Raw genomic sequence first — 19,093 nt, forward strand, 5'->3', positions numbered from 1 at the left:
TTTCCTAAACTCCTTATCTGCTACTTCCAAGTGGACAGAATCGGTACCCAAACAATTGAAAAAAGAGGGAACAATGGTGATTATGTTTGAAATTTTTTCTTCAAATGGACTGACCCTGTTTTAATGTTTCATTTATTCCTCCAAAGCACTTGTATCTTTCCAATCGTGTTCTTTAAAACCTTTTTTTCCAGTTTCCTTTATTAGCATGGGTAACTTAGCTTCATTAGGAGAACAGTTCATTTACCCTTTAAAAAAAATTGAAGAAAAATATGAGATCCATTACACCGCAGATCTTTTTTTGCACATCTCTAAAAAAAAAAAAAATTTTTTTTTTTTTTTTTGCGTCTTTATTAAGTGGCCCAATAGTACAGGATTTGTCAAATCCTGTAAGCTTCTGAAGTGTACACAGTTTGTTTCTTAAAACAAATGTAGCACGGGATTATTGCTGAAATATTAAAGACCATTTCATACATTTGCAAAGGTTGCACTTTAATCTTTATAGACTGGTGGGGTCAAGGGGAAACTCCAAGTCTGCTAATAATACATGAATTAGATTCACCCAAATTATAGTGTTCTGGAAACATGAAGATAATCACTTTCTTTTTCAACTTGCCCAAACGTGACCTTACTGGAAAGAGAAAGGAAGAGGTTAATAGGAGATATTTTTCATAGGCTTCCTGGTTAGTAACACAGGCCCACACCTTTGTCATGTCGCCTTGCAGGGTCCTTATAAATGAGTAAGACAGACACACGGGGTTCACTACGGGGTCCTACAGGGAATCACACAAACAACTCATTGCTTGGGGGTGAAACTATCAACTAATCTCATGGCTACTGCTTCTCCAGGTCTCCTAATGAAGAAAATTTTCACTGCATGATCGTTGCAAGGGGATTTTTTTTCCAACTGTCACATATAAACTTGGTAACACCGGACCAATATACATGTTCTTAGTTTTAAAAATATACTCCACCTAAACTATCTGTCTAGTTTAATCTTTCTAATTATCATTTGCCCTAAAGTGAGAGACAAACTCTTACTTCCATTAAAAACAAAAACAAAGAATATTGAAAAAAGTGCCAAATTCATCTCTTTGCAAGTGGAGTAAAATGCTGTGGGTTAGAACAAATACAGTCTCATCAGTCTCCTATGTACAAAAGGCGGTTAGTGCTGACTGATATATAGATATGTCCACCTACCACTCCCAGCGAATCTTAGTGCAAACATAATAGTTCGTCTCCGTAAGCCCCAAGGCAATTTATGTCGCTACGGAGTTACATAAATCACATACATGTTGGAAAATTCCAGAACACAAGAACGGCCTGTGAAAGGTCAGCTGGACTGTGGACAGTTAGATGTCACTGTATCCAGTGGTCATGAGTGCTAATATAAATCCTGTTATTAAGAAGCAAATATAAGTGTGTAACAAATCTGTACAGATGGAGAGAAAGTCCATTTTGGGGAGCAGCTTGGCACAGAGGACACGGGGGGCAGAAATGGTAGGTATTTAGGTTGCTTGTAGGTCACAGCATGGCTTAAAAAAAAAAAAAACTCACCAAAAACCAAGATCTGTGAAGGGAGAGGATGCAATGACATAGTTCAGTTTGAAAATCATGAAACCACAAAAGGTGACATGGGCACGGTGTGCTTTTTCCTACATGTGCACCGAGTGGCTCCCTGGGTGGTTTGAAAGCATGGATATGATGCCACATTACAGGAGAGAATAAATAAATAAAATTAAAAAGCCAGAGATAGCCAGATTGTACTTGACCAAGCTGTCTTGTTTTGTGCAAGTCAACGCTACGCTGCTTCCAAAGTTCCTAGTCTTTCCCAGGTGCCTGCTTCCCGGACAGTCACTCCGGCACCGGCACCTCCTCCTCCTCCCCATCGGGGTTGAACCTGTTGAAGTGGATGCTGAAGTCAGCTTCCGACTCCGTGTTCTCGAACTCAGCTGAACTCGAGATGGCGGCAGGACGAAGAGCCCTCGCGTCGGCCGGGCAAAGGGCCGGGGTCTGCCCCGGGCTGCTGTGGCTGTTGGTGGGGCTGGACTTCTGTTTGGGGGGAGATGGCAAGAGGGCGTTGGGAAAGCCCATGTTGTTCAGGGCCTCCAGGGTTCCATCCGGGTCAATCATAGCATTGATCGCTGCAGGGGGAAGGAACAGGGGGAAAGACCACTGTTGATGCAGTACAGTTCGGATGTGAGCATTGCTTATGACTAGGATAGTGTTTTGACTATTGATACTTTATTTGATGCTTAATTTTGGCGACTCCTTTCTATACTGTTTTGAAAACCCCACTCTCCATCATTCTGGGCCTGATCTAGACTATACAGGCCTGAACGCTTTCCTGGCGCCTGGAGTAGCTCACTTATGGGCATTTCAGAGCCTGATGGAAGACAGATTTGGACATGTGGAATTCAGAAGATATCTTTTTAAAATTTTCTTTCATTATTTTAAGAAGATAAGTGAAAATATTGGTTATAATTTTAACGAACACTCCTAGCCGTATTAATCACTCAAGCAACTGGGGATCAGTTGCTACTGATGGGGTTTGGGGAAACTGACATACATGAGGCACTCAGACGCCCCCACAGCATGTTGTCATCCTGCTGGTGAGAGGGCTAGGACATCAGCACGCGCAAGTGTGGATGTGTCACAGAGCCATGAGGATCCCCTCGTTGCCTAGATACTAACATCCCATAGCAGCCCCGGCAGGCCAAACAGATCTTGCCACCTCCATAGGTGGGGCCGGTTAAAACCAGTTTTCAATCCAAGAGATTTTTGAGTGGATGAGGAAAAACCGTAGTCAGTGATTTTCAACTTGGCACTGGATAGAGTAGAGTTGGGAGAAGGAAGCGCCATAGACTTGAGAATCACTTAAGAGACCCTTTGCCAATGTTCACCCCCATTCTACCAGCGAACACTCATGACGTGAGCAACCGCTTTTACTCATGGGGGGATGTCCGCACCCTCAGGTGTGCTGAGGCAGAATAGAGTGTGAGAATCACTTAGGTAGGACTAACATATCATGTCTATGATAATTCAGGCAATAAGAATTGAGCAGAATCAGCAGTTCACTCTAAAATCGGCCTGTTGTACCCCTGGGACTTCTGGGTCAAGATCTACGCAGGCATTAATGCATGATTAAGGTCTGACGCACACCAATGCACGTCCCTGTCAAAGTTCTCGAGGCAAACTGAGCCTCTCTGCTCTCTCCCTTCCGGCCCCTGTGGCCAACACGATGCATCCATTTCTTGTTATTCATCACACAATTATCATTTGTGTTACTAGTTCATCTGCGTTATACCACAAATATAACTTAAGAATTGTCAAACCAAATAAATAATTCTGTCATTTTAAACTGCATATACATATTTTAATACATTATTTGATATATTTTTCACATATTAGTATTACATATAATAGGTAATAGATATAATACTATAAATTCATTTATAACATTTAGCGATATGCTCAAGATTTAACTTCATGTCTTTTTAATGATTTATAATGGGGTTTGAACTTCCTTTTTATAAGTAATTTGGATATGTCCAAATCTATATTTTTATCCATGTCATTACATTTAATCAAATAATGTTCTAACAATAAGAATATTCTAAAAAATACCACAACATGCACTGTCTTAAAACTGTTAGCTCTTTCTACTTCATTCAGTAGTAAATTTACCTTGCAGCTGTTTTTCGACTCTTTTCAGCTCCTGTAATATGGAAGAAATTTCCTGGAGGGAAAAAAACAACAAAGAATTACCTTACTTTACAAAAAACATTTTTATTTGGCAATTCCTCTCATACTCATCTTTATTTGGAATACTTAACATTATCCGCATGGCACTACATTTGTAGCAACAAGATATAAAATAAGTAGGCTATCCAATAAATACAATTCACATTTTAAAACCTTTAAATTAATTTAAAAATAAAATTACTTCTTTCAATAAAATGATAGAAAATGAAAAGTTCAAAATTATGACAAGATTCGGAAAAACTGGTACTGATCAGCCTCGCACACCTTTAGGAAAGAGCGTAAGGATTTGATTTTCTTTGGAAGAATGTCTAAGCTTCCAACCTCAGTATTAGGATGACTCACTGATCGAGAAAAATCAATACAAATTCTTGAGGAGGAGATAAGCAGTTTAAAAACATTTTTTCTTTTTCTTTATTGATTAAGGTATTACATATGTGTCCTCGCCCCATTCCCCCATCCCACTCCCGTTCATGCCCTCACCCCCTGCTGTCTGTGTCCATTGGTTAGGCCTATATGCTTGCATATAAGTCCTTTGGTTGATCTCTCCCTCTTACCCCCACCCTCCCCTATCTTCCCTCTGAGGTTTGAGCATCTGATCGCTGCTTCTCTGTCTCTGGATCTGTTTTTGTTCATCAGTTTATGTTGTTCATTATATTCTGCAAATGAGTGAGGTCATGTGATATTTATCTTTTTCTGACTGAATTATTTCATTGAGCATAATGCTCTCCAGCTCCATCAATGCTGTTGCAAATGGTAAGAGTTCCTTCTTTTTTACAGCAGCATAGTATTCCATCATGTAGATATATCACAGTTTTCTAATCCACTCATCTGCTGATGGGCACTTAGGCTGTTTCCAGATCTTAGCTATGGTGAATTGTGCTGCTATGAACATAGGGGTGCATATGTCCTTTCTGATTGGTGTTTCTAGTTTCTTGGGATATATTCCTAGAAGTGGGATCACTGGGTCAAATGGCAGTTCCTTTTTTAGTTTTTTTCCTCAAAAAACTAAAAATGGAGATAAGCAATGTGTATTAAGCAAATGGAAGTGAGCCATGTCAACTTATTTTCAGAACTGCCTACTTATGACATATGATTATTACATGAACACAAACGCATAACAGTAAGAACCACACAAGCTCCTCCTCCACACCCTCTATCCTTGTTTATCTGGCCCGTGTTAGCCTTGAGTTTGACATGCTTGCTCCACAATTTCGAAGTAATCGACATCTGAAACTCCTGTGGGAGTTGGTTTAAGGCATAAAATTTCTAAAACATGTGTATTTACATCTTCCTTCAAAAATGTATATTAACAAACAGCTCAAATGTAAGCATTTCATTCCCCTAAAATAACACGCTGCTATTAACATGTTTTAATAGTTCAGAAAAGTTAGTACCATGCTTGAGGTTTTCACAATGGGAACTTCACTCTCAGCTCTTAGCTTGCTTTCTATTTCATCCCAATTCCGATCTTTATCTTTAAATAATATTCTATAAATAAAAAAAACAGAAGCATTTTAATTTTCATATTTAGAAGCCTATCACATTTTAACAATAATACAAAAACAAAATCTTTTTTCAAGCCTTCACAAGGATAAAGAACTGCCTAAATATTACGTAACTGTGAATTAAATCCTAAGCCAATATTGCTAATGAACTCATTTATGTGAAATCTGTAATAAAGTAACTGAGTGGTTCTGAATATACACATAAACTCTTGTATTGACCTCACTCTTTATTGAAAACCAAATATAAAACAAATGTAGACGACCTAACACCCCAAATTGTATCTGATATTTGTAATTAACCATCAGTTATAATGAAAACACAACTTTGTTCAGATAGAACACACATGGTATAAGCATAAGATGAAATTAAGATAAAAATAGGCTGAAGTAGGTATGAATAATTGTGTCTCTTAAGACCTCTTTCTATAGGAAAAGGAATCCTATTGATTGAGCAAAGCGTGAACATTATTTTAAAGACTAAAAATTGATGTGCTTACTGTTTTTCTTTACAAATCTTCCTTTTGATAACACAATCGCCAATAAAGACAATTATTTTTAGGAACTAAACTCAAATATGTTAATTTATAAAGCACCACTCAAATGTGGAATGGCATCCTTTCCCCCCAGGACTTTGGATCCGAGACATGACTCAGCAGGTTTAGAGAGATGCAATTACTAGGCATCCTCCTGGTTCTTTGTAAATTTCTTCACTGAGCCTGGAAATCCAATTTAACTGCCTTATATAAGCATCCACACTGTACAAGTAAGTAAATTACTTATTTGTATTTCTTAAAGATCAATGGCCAGGGGCAACTTATTTGAAAGCAAAAAATTCATCAATATCAAATCTACATTTACAAATAACCATGATTCAAAAGGCAATAATGGTTCTAGAATCTGATACAAGAACATTCTGATCGACTGCTGAATTTTCTAAACCCCCGAAATAAACCTCCTTGCCAGACATCTAAGAGCTGTTATCCTAATGACCAGGCTATTACTGCACAGATAAATGATGTTGTGCATTGTGAAAGAGTCTTAACAGCGTTAGGGCCGGTGGGAAGGAAGAAAACAAGGACTATTTCATGGACCAACTTGGAACTATAATGGACTTGTATTACATAGGAAGTCTGCTTAGCACCTTCGTGCTGAAAATTCAGTGAATTTTGCCAGTACCTAAAGCCTTTTTACATACATTTTCTGAGTCTTTTAAAAGTACACATACCCTTTACTGATGAGGAAGATAAAATTAGAGGAAAGTTTGAGGTCTTATAATAGAAGTCTCAAAAGTCTGTTACTTTAAAACACCATTATAATGTGGAAAATTGCTTCTGGAAACTAATAAAATTAAACCAAGTGAGTATAACTATTCGCTTTTAATGATAAGGGACATTTATTTCTTTTTTTGTCCCCTTCACACTGCCCATCTCGCTCGCGGCTATTACTTCTATAAAAAGCAAGGGACATGGTGGAGGCAGAGTAAGAGTCATTGCCACTGGCTTCACCAGTTCCTAGGAGCGGTGCTAGCAGGCTTGAAAAATGTGGAGCAGGCCGGCCAGCATGGCTCAGTGGTTGAGCATCGACCTATGAACCAGGTCATGGTTCAATTCCCAGTCAGGGCACATGCCCGGGTTGCAGGCTCAACCTCCTGTAGGGGGCGTGCAGGAGGCAGCTGATCAATGATTCTCTTTCATTATTGATGTTTCTCTCTCTCCCTCTTCCTTCCTCAAGGAAATCATTAAAAATATTTTTTTAAGCCCTAACCGGTTTGGCTCAGTGATCTGTAAAAAATCAATACAATATATTTTAAAAAATAAATAAATAAAAATATATTTTTAAAAACCGTGGAACAGGCAACTGTTACCAATAATAGCATGAGGTAAAGCCACACCGCAGTACCTGATCTTCCCGGCTGTTTTGTCGATGGACTGTCGGATCTTCCTGGAGAACTGGAAGACGGACGAGAGCAGCAAGTTATCTCCCATGACCTGAGCAGCCAGAGAGAACGCAGACGTTAGCACATCCCCGCGGCCCTGACTCCGCAGCAAGCACGCTATCCCAGCTCCCTGTGTCCAGGCATTTAGTATGCATGCCAATTATAATCAAAGACTAAGGAAGATGTAATTAGCGTAATGCATAAACACATCGAGGGAGAAATATTCGCAAAGGAGTTCCTTTTTATTAACTGACTTGTAAAGCTGCCCTATTGTTTTGGTCATATCCCTTCATCCCACCATCCATTACTAGCAGGATCATCCCACCATGATCCTGTCTCTCACACCCCCAATGAAATGACCATAAAAGGGAAAGCATCAAGAATTGAGAATACTAAATTTACTAGCTATTCTTTCATCAGATCATATGAATATAGAGATGACGAAGATTATAATTCTTGTTCTCCAGGGCGGAGTCTAGTGGGACAGACACATTTTAAAAATTTACTCAAAATGTAAGTTTTTATAATGGGGGTTGGTACCTCCCCAGTTGAAATTCACGGGCAAAACCAGAGGTCAGGCCCGCTTGCCATGGCTCATGGTTGAGCGTCGACCTATGAACCGGGAGGTCATGGTTTGATTCCTAGTCAGGGCAGAGGCCCGAGTTGTGGGCTCAATCTCCAGTATGAGGTGTGCAGGAGGCAGCCGATCAATGATTCTCATCATTGATGTTTCTATCTCCCTCTCCCTCTCGCTTCCTCTCTGAAATCAATAAAAATATATTAAAAAAACAAAACAAAACCAAAAACCAGAGGTCAACAAACTTCTGCAAAGGGCCAGGGAGTGAAGATTGGGGCGAGGCTCTCTGTCCCTACTGAGCTCTGGCTGCAGCGTGAACACAGCTGTAGATACTGCACAGGCCAGTGGAATAACACTTGCCAGCACAGGTGACAGAGGCACAGCTAGCAGAACGCTAGGAGGAGGACTACACGGGGGGCTCAGTGGTGGGATCCCTAACCAGCTCCTTGGCCTGAGAACTGTACCTGAATGCTAGGAAAACCCAGAAAGCAACATAATGGCTTTGGATGTTAAGAAGCTTTAGAGATCTATATACAGTAATATATAGGAAATACAGCCAACTATTCTACAAGAATGTAAGTAAGTGCTAAAACTAAATGTTGCGATTCTGTGCTGTAGGAATTCTAAGGAGAAGGATTTCTGTGAATAAGGCCTCAGGAAAAGTAGATCTGGAGAATGACAAGGACTTGAATTTAGGGGGGTAAAGGGTTAATTAGAATATGAAAAGCAACAGTGGGCAACGAAAGGCTACAGGCATTTTGTGAGCCTTGAGGAATCCAATCCAAAGAGTGGAAGACACATTAATTAGGATGAAGTGAGAAAGGCTGGGTAGTCTAAGGGAAGATTAAAACAGAAAAGGATATCTCCTTTTTCTACCCCATAAAGTGCAGCTCATTGTCACAGTATATTGAAGATTTTCTGATATTAAGCTGGAGATAACTATCAACCTAGATGCTTCCATTCTCTTTAAAAATATAACTTCTTCCACAGTTTAATTACATTTAGACGAATTTATCTTCCCGGACCTCAGGCAGAATGTAGATAAGATCAGAGAATGGGTTCTTTTCCTGACACCAAGAACAACAAATAACTATCAGGCCAGGCCAGGACCATCTAGCATCCTGCAACCGTGCCTAAGGAGCCGGCCACATGCTTTTCTACCAGAGGGAGATTTAAAAAATATATATTTTAATTGATTTCAGAGTTCTTAAGAAGGGAGAGGGAGAGAGAGAGACATCAATGATAAGAGAGAATCATGGATCGGCTGCCTCCTCTACGACCCACTATGGGGATCACAACCCGGCTATGCGCCCTGACCTGGAATCAAACTGTGATCTCCTGGTTCACAGGTCAATGCTCAACCACTGAGCCACACCAGCCGGACCATCAGAGGTAGTTTTTCACTACTCCGTGCTATTGCAAACATACATATTCATGTATACTAACTTTTAGCTCCTATTCCTTAAATCCAGGAATCCACCAATGCCGGCCTAGAATCAAACCCTTCTTGTCAATGGCCTCTTTCTATTCTCCTTCTACCCATCCCCTAGCTGGGAGCTGGACCACCTCTACGTATCACTCCTGAGTTAGCTCTTGGGTGTTTTCCCTTCAGTGAAATACCGTTCATGTTTTGTTTTGAAATAGATTTTTCTATTAGATTGTTTTGTCTTTTTAACTGATTGGTAAGATTCTTCATATATTATAGATACTAATCCTTTGTTGCTTGCATGTTTAATATACTCAAGTTTATCAATGTTTTAAAGTCAAAACTTTTTGTGTCTCTTAAAAAATCATTCCCTACTGCAATGTTGAAAGATATTTAATATATTTTTACTAAAAGTTTTACTTTCACCCTGTAAAACTTAACTCACTTGGAGTTATTTGTATATGAGGTGATGTCAAGATGGAATTTCATTCTACCCCTAAAGACAAGCATTTTTGCCTGCCTGGGGTGGCTCAGTGGTCACGGTTCGATTCCCAGTCAGGGCACATGCCCGTTTGCAGGCTTGATCCTCAGTAGGGGGCGTGCAGGAGGCAGCTGATCAGTGATTCTCTCTCATCATTGATGTTTCTATCTCTCTTTCTCCCTCTCTAAAATCAATAAAAGTATGTTTAAAAAAAACAACCAAAAAAGACAAGCACTTTTCCCCAGCCTAGTTATTGAACAGTTCCTCCTCTCCCACAGACGGACAGCCCTCTCTGCCGCTAGTTCATGCCGACGGTTTACGTACCTCATCTCTGCTCCAGGTCCTCCGCCTCGTAATTGTTAAGTGATCAGGAGGCTCTGGCGGCTGAGGTCTTGAATCGTTAGCCCGACAGTTGTTCCCTTCTGGTGTTTTAGAATTAACCAATGGCGGGATCTTCCGGAAGTTGAGGCTTTCATCAAAAACTCGATCAACCAACTAATAGGACAAGAGCAAACCCTTATGAGAATAATTTGGAAAGGCACAGATATTGGCATTATCATTTTTTATGATTAGACAGAAGTTATTTCATTCTTAGGTAGTAAGAGAAGCATGATATCTTCAATAAACCAATTACTCTTTCTTTTCATAAGCACGCCAAAGGTGTCTTTTATAAAATAGATGTTCATCTACATAGATTCTATTTTCAAAATCCGAAATACAGAGCTATTATCAATTTGATTCTTCCATGGACAAGATTTCCCCCAAATGGAAAACGGATGGTAAATCGGAAAAGCTGAGCCATGTAGATGGACAAGGAGCTCATATTACTCACATCGCCTTACCAGCGTAAAATAATGGTTCTGTTTCTTTTAGTTTCCTATCTTGGTTTTTTTCTTTTTTTTTCTCCCCAAATCCAGGTGCTAAATTTCTTCATAGATACATAAATTGCAAATTCCAATTAAATTTACAAAAGGAAAAAATTTTAAATCTACAAAATAAGTATGTTGGTCTTAAGCAAAGAAATTTTTAACAATGCAACAGAAATTATGTATTCCTCCAGCAAAAAGGATATACTGCCACCTACAGTTCAAACTACACACGTATAATACAAAGTAACTCAGGTTTACTGAAGAAGGAACATATTCTAGTACAATATTCAGAAATAAAAAAAATGAAAGTCTATTCAATGAAATGTATGAATAATTTTACTGGGTCTGAGTGAATCATCATGTTAGATAAAATTTAGTTAGACAGCTGAGAAAATATTATCTTTATCATTTTTAATGTACCGACAAAACTGTGTATGTCTTGCCACCAAGAAGATTCTGTTTTTCACCAAAAAAGGATAATTTTATATACATAGACAGTTGATCAACATGGTAACAAAACTACACAGACTGATGAAGCACCATTTACCAAATTAGGCAACACATGAAGGGGAAAAAACACCAAAAAGTGACTATTAAAAAGTTAGACAATAAAAGGATGTGACGAGAAGCAACCAAAGACAGTATTATCAGCATCAATAACCAGAATTAAACTTATCAAAAAGGGTAGCCATTTTTGGTTAATATTGGGAACACTATTTTATAAATTAAGGATGTGGAATCATCAATATTGGAGGCTGGCAAGTGTTTTTCTGTAAAGAGCCAGAGAATAAATATTTCAGTTTGCAGCCATCCAGCCTCCGTCCGACTACTGGATTCTGGTATCGTTAAACAATGAGTGTGGCTTTGTCCTGATAAAACTTTAATCCATTCTTTCAAGTGCCAAGCTTTTGTTTGTGTTTCTGCACCAAATCAAGAGAGCCAACTTGACCAGAGTACCATCAATTTTACATTGTGTTAACGGTACCTTCTGGAGCAATGTTAAGTAAATGCTGCCCCCTAGAGGTGGCGAGCAGGAAGGACAATAGCCTGTTAATTTACATTCCAGAGTTTACGAGAAAGTTTCAAGAATGAAAATGTATATATGTATTTGTGTGTGTGTACGATCATATATATGTATACACACATATACACACACATGTAAATTTTCAAAGGATCTTGTGTGTATATGTTTGTGAGTAGAAGTGAAACTAGAATTTTTTTTTCCTTGCCATTAGAGCCATCTCCTAATTAATTAGCTAGGAAAACACCTTTTTAATTGAAGTATTTTCATAGCCAAATTTTACAGAAACTTTATCAAATTCTGGCTTGCTTTTCACATACCATTTATATTCATATTTTAAGTGAGACTGTGCACCAATAATTAGCAAAGTACTTATTGTAAATAATATCACAACTTCATGTCAATATTAGTAGTAGACAAGGGTTAGTCTTCACGAGTGTTGTTACAAACACATAAAAGCAATCTGTTAGAGCAAAGATGGAAAATGCAGAGCTTCGTGCAAACAGGGAGGGCGGACGTAAGTAAAATAAACTGCGCAAAAAGCTAAAAGCAAAAGAAATAAAGAAAAGAAAGAACCTTATGCATTTCTCCATGAGGCTCTCCTACCTCTTCTCTAGTGTCTATGGCAGAGCCAGGGGTGGTGGCGGCAGTGCTTACTGTGGTGCTAGGGGCAGTGCCCGAGGACGTCACCGAGTCTATCTCGCCGGCTACGTCGTTGATTTCCCGAGCAATGAGAGCAAGGTCTTGGCTGATCCTGGAATAATTTAAAAAAGAAATTTAATTGCTTTTCAGTAACAGCTCTAGAAACATCATTTATGATGGAACCAGTTATGTAAGTTGTACATCTAAATATGTGTACCCCAAACTTAAGGTTCTCCGGAAGTGTTAACTATTTTGATGTTTGGAATCTTAAACTTTAATTTTTAGAAAATGAATAAGCCCTAGCCTGTGTGGCTCAGTGGTTGAGCACCGACCTATGAACCAGGAGATCACGGTTTGATTCCAGGTCAGGGCACATGCCCAGGTTGTGGGCTCGATCCCCAGTGTGGGGCGTGCAGGAGGCAGCTGATCCATGATTCTCTCTCATCATTGATGTTTCTATCTCTCTTTCCAGCTCCCTTCCTCTCTGAAATCGATAAAAATGTATTTAAAAAATAAATATTAAAAAAATTAAATGAATAAAACTAAATTCCATATAATCTTGTTATTTTGAAAAATACACATTAAACACCCTAAAGTAGTGATATGTTTTTTAAAACACACTTGGATGAGAAAAAGCATTACAACTTTATTTTCACTAACTTCTAACAGAAGCTCAGCATTTTCAGTTATAAATACAAGCAGCAAACAGTAGTAGTATTAGCAATACTGGTGATTTCTGACACCAACAGAAATCACATTATAGTTGCTACAGGTAACTCAAAAAACATTTAGTCATCACTACTTCAAAATTACTGCAGTCATTAAGCTCACAGCAATGATGGTCACTTCGGTATTTTAACAAAGAAGCATATGTTACTACTAGAGGCCCGGTGCACGAATTTGTGCACTGGTGGGGTCCCTCAGCCTGGCCTGCACCTTCTTGCTATCCAGGACCCCTTGTATGTTATTATACCGCTTCAGTGGTATTTTGATAACTATACAGTATTTCAATATAATTGTGTTTCTCTGCAATTCCGTGTTTATGATTTAGAAAGACTGTCCTGAGAAGCGCTCCGTAGCTTCTGCAGATGGCCAAAGGGGTCCATGGTACAAGAAGAACTGCGGGAGCACTTTACGCTCCTGTGTACATCACTTCATAGTACACACATGTCATCCGAGGGCCACAACGTTCTTGTGAGGTAGGTCTTGTCTAACTAATTATGGATAAGGACACATTCTGAGAGAAGCTGAGTGGCTCGCTCATGACCACATAGCGCAAAGGCAGCTATGGTAGGACCACACCTCAGGTCCTCTGATGATCACTGATAACAGTTATTTAGTTCTTTATGAACATGAGCTCATTTCCATAAAGAACTAAGTAACTGTTACCAGTGCTCAACCACTGAGCCATGCCAGGCAGGCTACTGCTACGTTTTTAAGAGGGAGAAACTCACAAAATCTACCACTGATACTAATGTTTTCCTCCAAAAGATTTCAGTTCAATGAAACTTCAAAGTTTCCAACTTCAAACATCGGCTGCACATGAACTCAATTTTGGCTGCTCCCACAGGAAAGGTTTTGAAAAGATAGAACATTCTGAAAGTACATGTTTAAGCTCCCTGGGAATTTAAAATCCAAAGGATAATGTAGCATTTGTTTTTAGCTTATGCAAGAATGTTAGCTTGAAAGACTTACAAGAAATGGAGTATTTGCATAAAATTTTAACTATAAATTTAAAAAGAGAAGCTAGGTTGAGGCTTATGGCCCAACAGAAGCAATCTGTGGTCAGTTCCTGTTTTATCTACCAGAGTGAATATTTTCTGGTCCCTCATTATGTGCCCCACACTGTGTGTGGCCCTAAGAGCTATAGTGGTGAAGAAGCAGTTAGGGTCCCCCTAATAAGCTTAGAATAATGTAATGAGTACCATTATAATAAAATATATAATATAGTCACAACCACTATATTATAATATAACTAGAGGCTCAGTGCATGAAATTCATGCACTCGGGGGGAGGTGTGTCCCTCAGCCCGGCCTGCACCCTCTTGCAGTCCGGGAGCCCTTGGGGGATGTCTCACTGATGGCTTAGGCCCACTCCCCATGGGCCTAAGCTGCAGTCGGTTATCCTTAGCATTGCTGCAGAGGTAAGAGAGGCTCCCGCCACCACCACTGTGCTCGCCAACCATGAGCTCAGCTTCTGGCTGAGCCATGCTCCCCCTGTGGGAGCACACTGACTACCAGGGGAAAGCTCCTGCATTAAGTGTCTGCCCCCTAGTGGTCAGTGTGCATCATAGTGACTGGTCGTTCCACTGTTTGAATGATTTGCACATTAGCCTTTTATTATATAGGATGAGCATCATTTCAAAGCTTTATATTCATCAACTCATTTAATTCTCACAACCATCTGTAAAAGAAGTATTATCACCTTGTTTTACAGATGAGGAAAATGAGCCTTAGGCGAAGTTATGTGACCAGTTTTTGGTTAAGGTCACGAATGGTAAGTGGTCTAACTAGATCTTTTTATGTCATGCTACATCTGACATTACCATTCCATATATAATTTTAAAAAACTTGTTAAATGTTGATGTAATTCTTTTGAGAAAAGGTTTAAAGTGTTCCCCAGATGATTTATTCAATTCCTGAAATGTCCTGAAATAAAAGAACAAGGACAAGAAACAGGATCACCAGGCTTAATGAGATAAAAAATAATCATACAAAAATCAATTTGTTTTTAAGGTTTTTTAAGCAGACATTTGTACAATGAAATTTCTGACATTTGTAGAAAACAGTATGAATTAATTAGAAACAACACAGACCACAGCAATGTCAACATGTTATGCACGTTGTACTAAAATTGTACTAAAATGAACAACTCAATGTATATACAATAAGCACCAAACAAGCCCTCTTTTAATTTGCAAGTATGCTGTGTATACGTCAGCTCTTTCTTTGCATGGCAATTCCTATCTTAAAGTTGACTTAATAAAATAGATCATTAAATCTAAATCCACACTGCTTAAAAATCTCAACATCTACTAAAAACAGTTTTAGTAAAAGGAAAATTACAAAAAAATGAATATCTTCAAGTAGAAATAGCAAATTTATAATGCAATATAGGTTATGAATCTGCGTATGGTTGTTAAATCTAAACTTACAAATTATGTGATGCTTCTAGATTATGCTAATAGAAAATTTTACACCTCTTGTATCTGCTTTTTTTCTAAATCCAATCTTATAATGCCTGCTCTTTTAAAAATTTGTATATTTTTATTGATTTCAGAGAGGAAGGGAGAGGGAGAAAGAGATAGAAACATCAACGATAAGAGAGAATCATCGATTGTTTGCCTCCTGCACACCCCCTTACTGGGGATCGAGCCCAAAACCCGGGCATGTGCCTTGACCGTATGGAACCATGACCTCCTGGCTCATAGGTCGATGCTCAACCACAGAGCCACACTGGCCGGGCCACCTTCACTCTTATACTTGAGCAAAACTTCATACTTTTTCAACCTCTCACATCACTCTGCCTTCTATGAGTGACACACACCTTTGCTTCCTTCCTTTAACTGTGAACTCTCTGAGGACATCACGCCTCAGTCACCTTCACTCAGCTAAGCACTGTTTCACTCACAGGAGCTGGTGAAGATTTCTTTGTTGAGTGGATGGGGACTATGTGTAGGTACAGGCATACCTCTCTTTATTAAGCTAAAATTGACAAAGTGTCCTATAGGAACACTGAACATCAACATTAACTTTCTATTTTCTTTCCTTCCCTGCTTTCTATCCTTCCTCCTCCCCTTTTTAATTCCTTAAAACAAATAATCAAATAAACAAACAAAATACTTTCTCTGGCTCTAAGAAATATGGTAGAAAAATATACTTCAAAAAGCTAAAATTTCAAAGGCACACTTTATTAATATAGTGCTACTGACAAACTACAGGGAAAAGGCATAAGATCATTAAGGGTTACATGGCCCTGCCTGGATTCCTGCTCTAGATAATAAAACACACATGGGCAGTAGTGACAAAATGCACGTCACAGTGCAGTGGAACCAAGTGAAACTTGACACACAATTCTCATCCCATTTCCCTCTGTGTTCTTTTCGTTTGGGGGCAAGGGTGTGGGTTTGGCCAAGAAGCGTTTAGTGGTTCTAGTTTGGGGCGGAGAGCTTGAGAGGGGAGGCTCCCGAGAGGACGCAGACAGGCACTCTGGTACCTCAGGCAGCACTTGAACTTGTGCGGGGACATCTCCACCGGAAGGGACAAATGGTGAGACAAGAGCAAGGCCTGCCGCTGCCGGCTGTGGCACAGACTCCCTCACTACAGGAGTTCTGTGGGCCTGTAAGAATCCATGCCTTCCTCTAACTAGAAAGGGCTTACCCGCTTCAATAGTAATTCTCATGACAACGCTACTTATATGGTGACATAAAAATGTTTAAACAGCACAATGGGATTAAGAGCATGTTCTCTAGGAATTAAATGCAATTACAATAATTAAAAACAAAAAACTCTAAACATTACATTAAGATTATAAGCAGAAAAAACACAATTTACAGAAGTCAATAGAGGAAAGAAACAAAAGATAAAGACCACAGTGTTATAAGTTTATTTTTTTTTAAAGCACCTATGGACTAATATGTAATTCTTTAATAATGTTGCCAAGTGTAAAACTTGATAATTTTTGCATGGATCTGATGAAAGCATTTAGATAACATATAGTATCCGGCAATAAAATTCCTCTGATATGTTAAGAACTTTAAAAGTTATCTTTTAATCACTATAGCATCTGTTTGATTATAGCCTCTCTCAATGTTCAACCACAAGTTATCAATTAAAAATCACATCTGAATTTTACTTATTATATAACCTAACGGTTACAACAAATTTATTTAACAGAAAATAAACGTATTTTGATTAAAGGGCTGAACTATACTTAATTAACGCATAAATGTGATACAATGTACCTACTCTAATTCTTCACAGAGAACATTAACCACATATCCCTCACAAGTACATTATTACCTCCTAAAAGAAAAATAATAAAAAATTTAGCTGTGCAATTCTTCTAATTATGTAGAGCTGATACTACCTCTCAAAAATTATATTGACTCATCAGCACCTCTATTATAAATAAAAAAGTAATAAAAAGATATTCATTCCACAATATGTTAGTAACACTGGCATTGAAAATACGAAAGGAAAAAAAAAAATGAATGGAGAGTAATACTTCCGACAAAGCCAAGTTCACAGTTACCTGTGGCTCTCACCTCTTGGGGTGTTAGCACAGATCAAGTGGAAGCTGAACTTGGTTACCAAGGTGAAATGCTGGCACCCAATGTCCACCCTGAAAGAGAACCCACCGACACCAACCTGGCGATCTCCTCTCGGTGAGCAGTCCAGTCTCGGATGTAGTCTTCCTGCTCTTTGATCCGGTGCTTGAACGAAGAACTCGTAGGCATGGCTGACCCAGAGCTCTGCAATCGCGTGGTTTTCAGGGCTGGAGAAGTACGTAGACGGGTATGTTTAGGGGAGTTACGGTTTGATCCGAATTCATCTTCTGAGGTGGAAGCATAATCAGTGGGAAAGCGCCTCCATCTTGAATTTACTAAATTAGTTTAATTATTAAAAAAAGAATTATTATGTCATCTGTTAAAGGAGATCAAGTAAAAATCACGATTTCAAAAACACTACGAGAGCACACACATCATGATTTTCAATAACTGACATACACATACCTCACAAAAAACCATAAGTCTACTACTCCTTTAAGATAAAACATTACAGTTTGGTAAATTAAAAACAATGAACAATTAAAAATAACCGAAAGACTGTGTTTTCCATAATACGGTGAATAAACATTCAGATGAAAAAGTCACTAATGTAAACAACTAAGCAAGCTCTATTCATACATATGTAACGTAGGTAGTTTTTAATATTTCTCATTCGAGTGAAGATATGGATTTTTAAAAAATGACAGCAACAATAACGACAAAAATAAACTTAGGGAAAAGATTTCTTCATGCCACATGGACTTTCAACATGGAGATGACAGAAACCCTCTTTTCCCAACATACAAACGTGCATAATTCCTGCGTGGAAATTATGTCTTTATGGCAGAAAAAAAACATTACCTCTGTCACTCAACATCCTGTTACGCTATGATTGGAAAAAATCTGTTTACATGTAAAAACACGACAAAGCATCTTTAGTACAAACAATGCCACTGCTTTGACACGGAGAGCAGCTGGTGAGATAGACAATGGCATAGAAGCTACGAGGAGCCAAACTCTGCAGGCTGCTCTCACAGCCATTGACATTTAGCACAGGAGATCACACTGAAAAACCGGTAAACAAATTAATGCAGACACTTCACCACCAAGACTGTTACAAGAAGCCAACATAGTTTGTGAGGCATAAATAGAGGTTAAAACACAGAGAGATGCCTGGCCAGCGTGGCTCAGTGGTTGAGCATCAACCTATGAACCAGGAGGTCATGGTTTGATTCCCGGTCAGGGCACATGCCTGGGTTGCGGGCTCTGTCCCCAGGGTGGTGCGTGCAGGAGGCAGATGATCAATGATTCTCTCTCATCACTGATGTTGCTATCTCTCCCTCCCTCTCCCTTCCTCTCTGAAATTAAAAAAAAAAAAATTTAATTGTCTTTTAAGATCTTAACTGTTTTTAGTATAATTGGCTTTATTTGCAATCCTGTGTATTTTATGCACCTAATACATATTTCTGGGAAGGGTTAGTAGGCTTCATCAAACAGCTATAGGTTTTTTGTTTTGTTTTTCACAAGGAAAGTTAAAAACTCTTGCTCTGGTGCTTACTGCCATTTTTGGAGCCATTTCAAATGCCTGTTAGTAGTGTGAAGTAT

At 38.8% G+C, this 19,093-nt stretch overlaps 1 protein-coding gene across 1 annotated transcript in view; it reads right to left on the minus strand.

Annotated features, from left to right (window-relative positions):
* Positions 1-301: 301 nt before the first annotated feature.
* The window catches only part of CEP170 (centrosomal protein 170kDa), an 88,994-nt gene continuing 70,202 nt past the window's right edge, over positions 302-19,093 (minus strand). Inside the window, exons 11-17 of the mRNA XM_015559919.1 lie at positions 17,589-17,823; positions 12,184-12,331; positions 10,012-10,182; positions 7,167-7,255; positions 5,157-5,250; positions 3,685-3,736; positions 302-2,141 (exon numbers count right to left, since the gene is read on the minus strand). Of these exons, the coding sequence (XP_015415405.1) occupies positions 1,852-2,141; positions 3,685-3,736; positions 5,157-5,250; positions 7,167-7,255; positions 10,012-10,182; positions 12,184-12,331; positions 17,589-17,823 (1,079 nt within the window). The 3' untranslated portion in view covers positions 302-1,851. The remainder of the gene's footprint in view (positions 2,142-3,684; positions 3,737-5,156; positions 5,251-7,166; positions 7,256-10,011; positions 10,183-12,183; positions 12,332-17,588; positions 17,824-19,093) is intronic.

This window comes from Myotis davidii, unplaced genomic scaffold (assembly GCF_000327345.1).
Source record: "Myotis davidii unplaced genomic scaffold, ASM32734v1 scaffold754, whole genome shotgun sequence".
NCBI classification, from domain to species: domain Eukaryota; kingdom Metazoa; phylum Chordata; class Mammalia; order Chiroptera; family Vespertilionidae; genus Myotis; species Myotis davidii.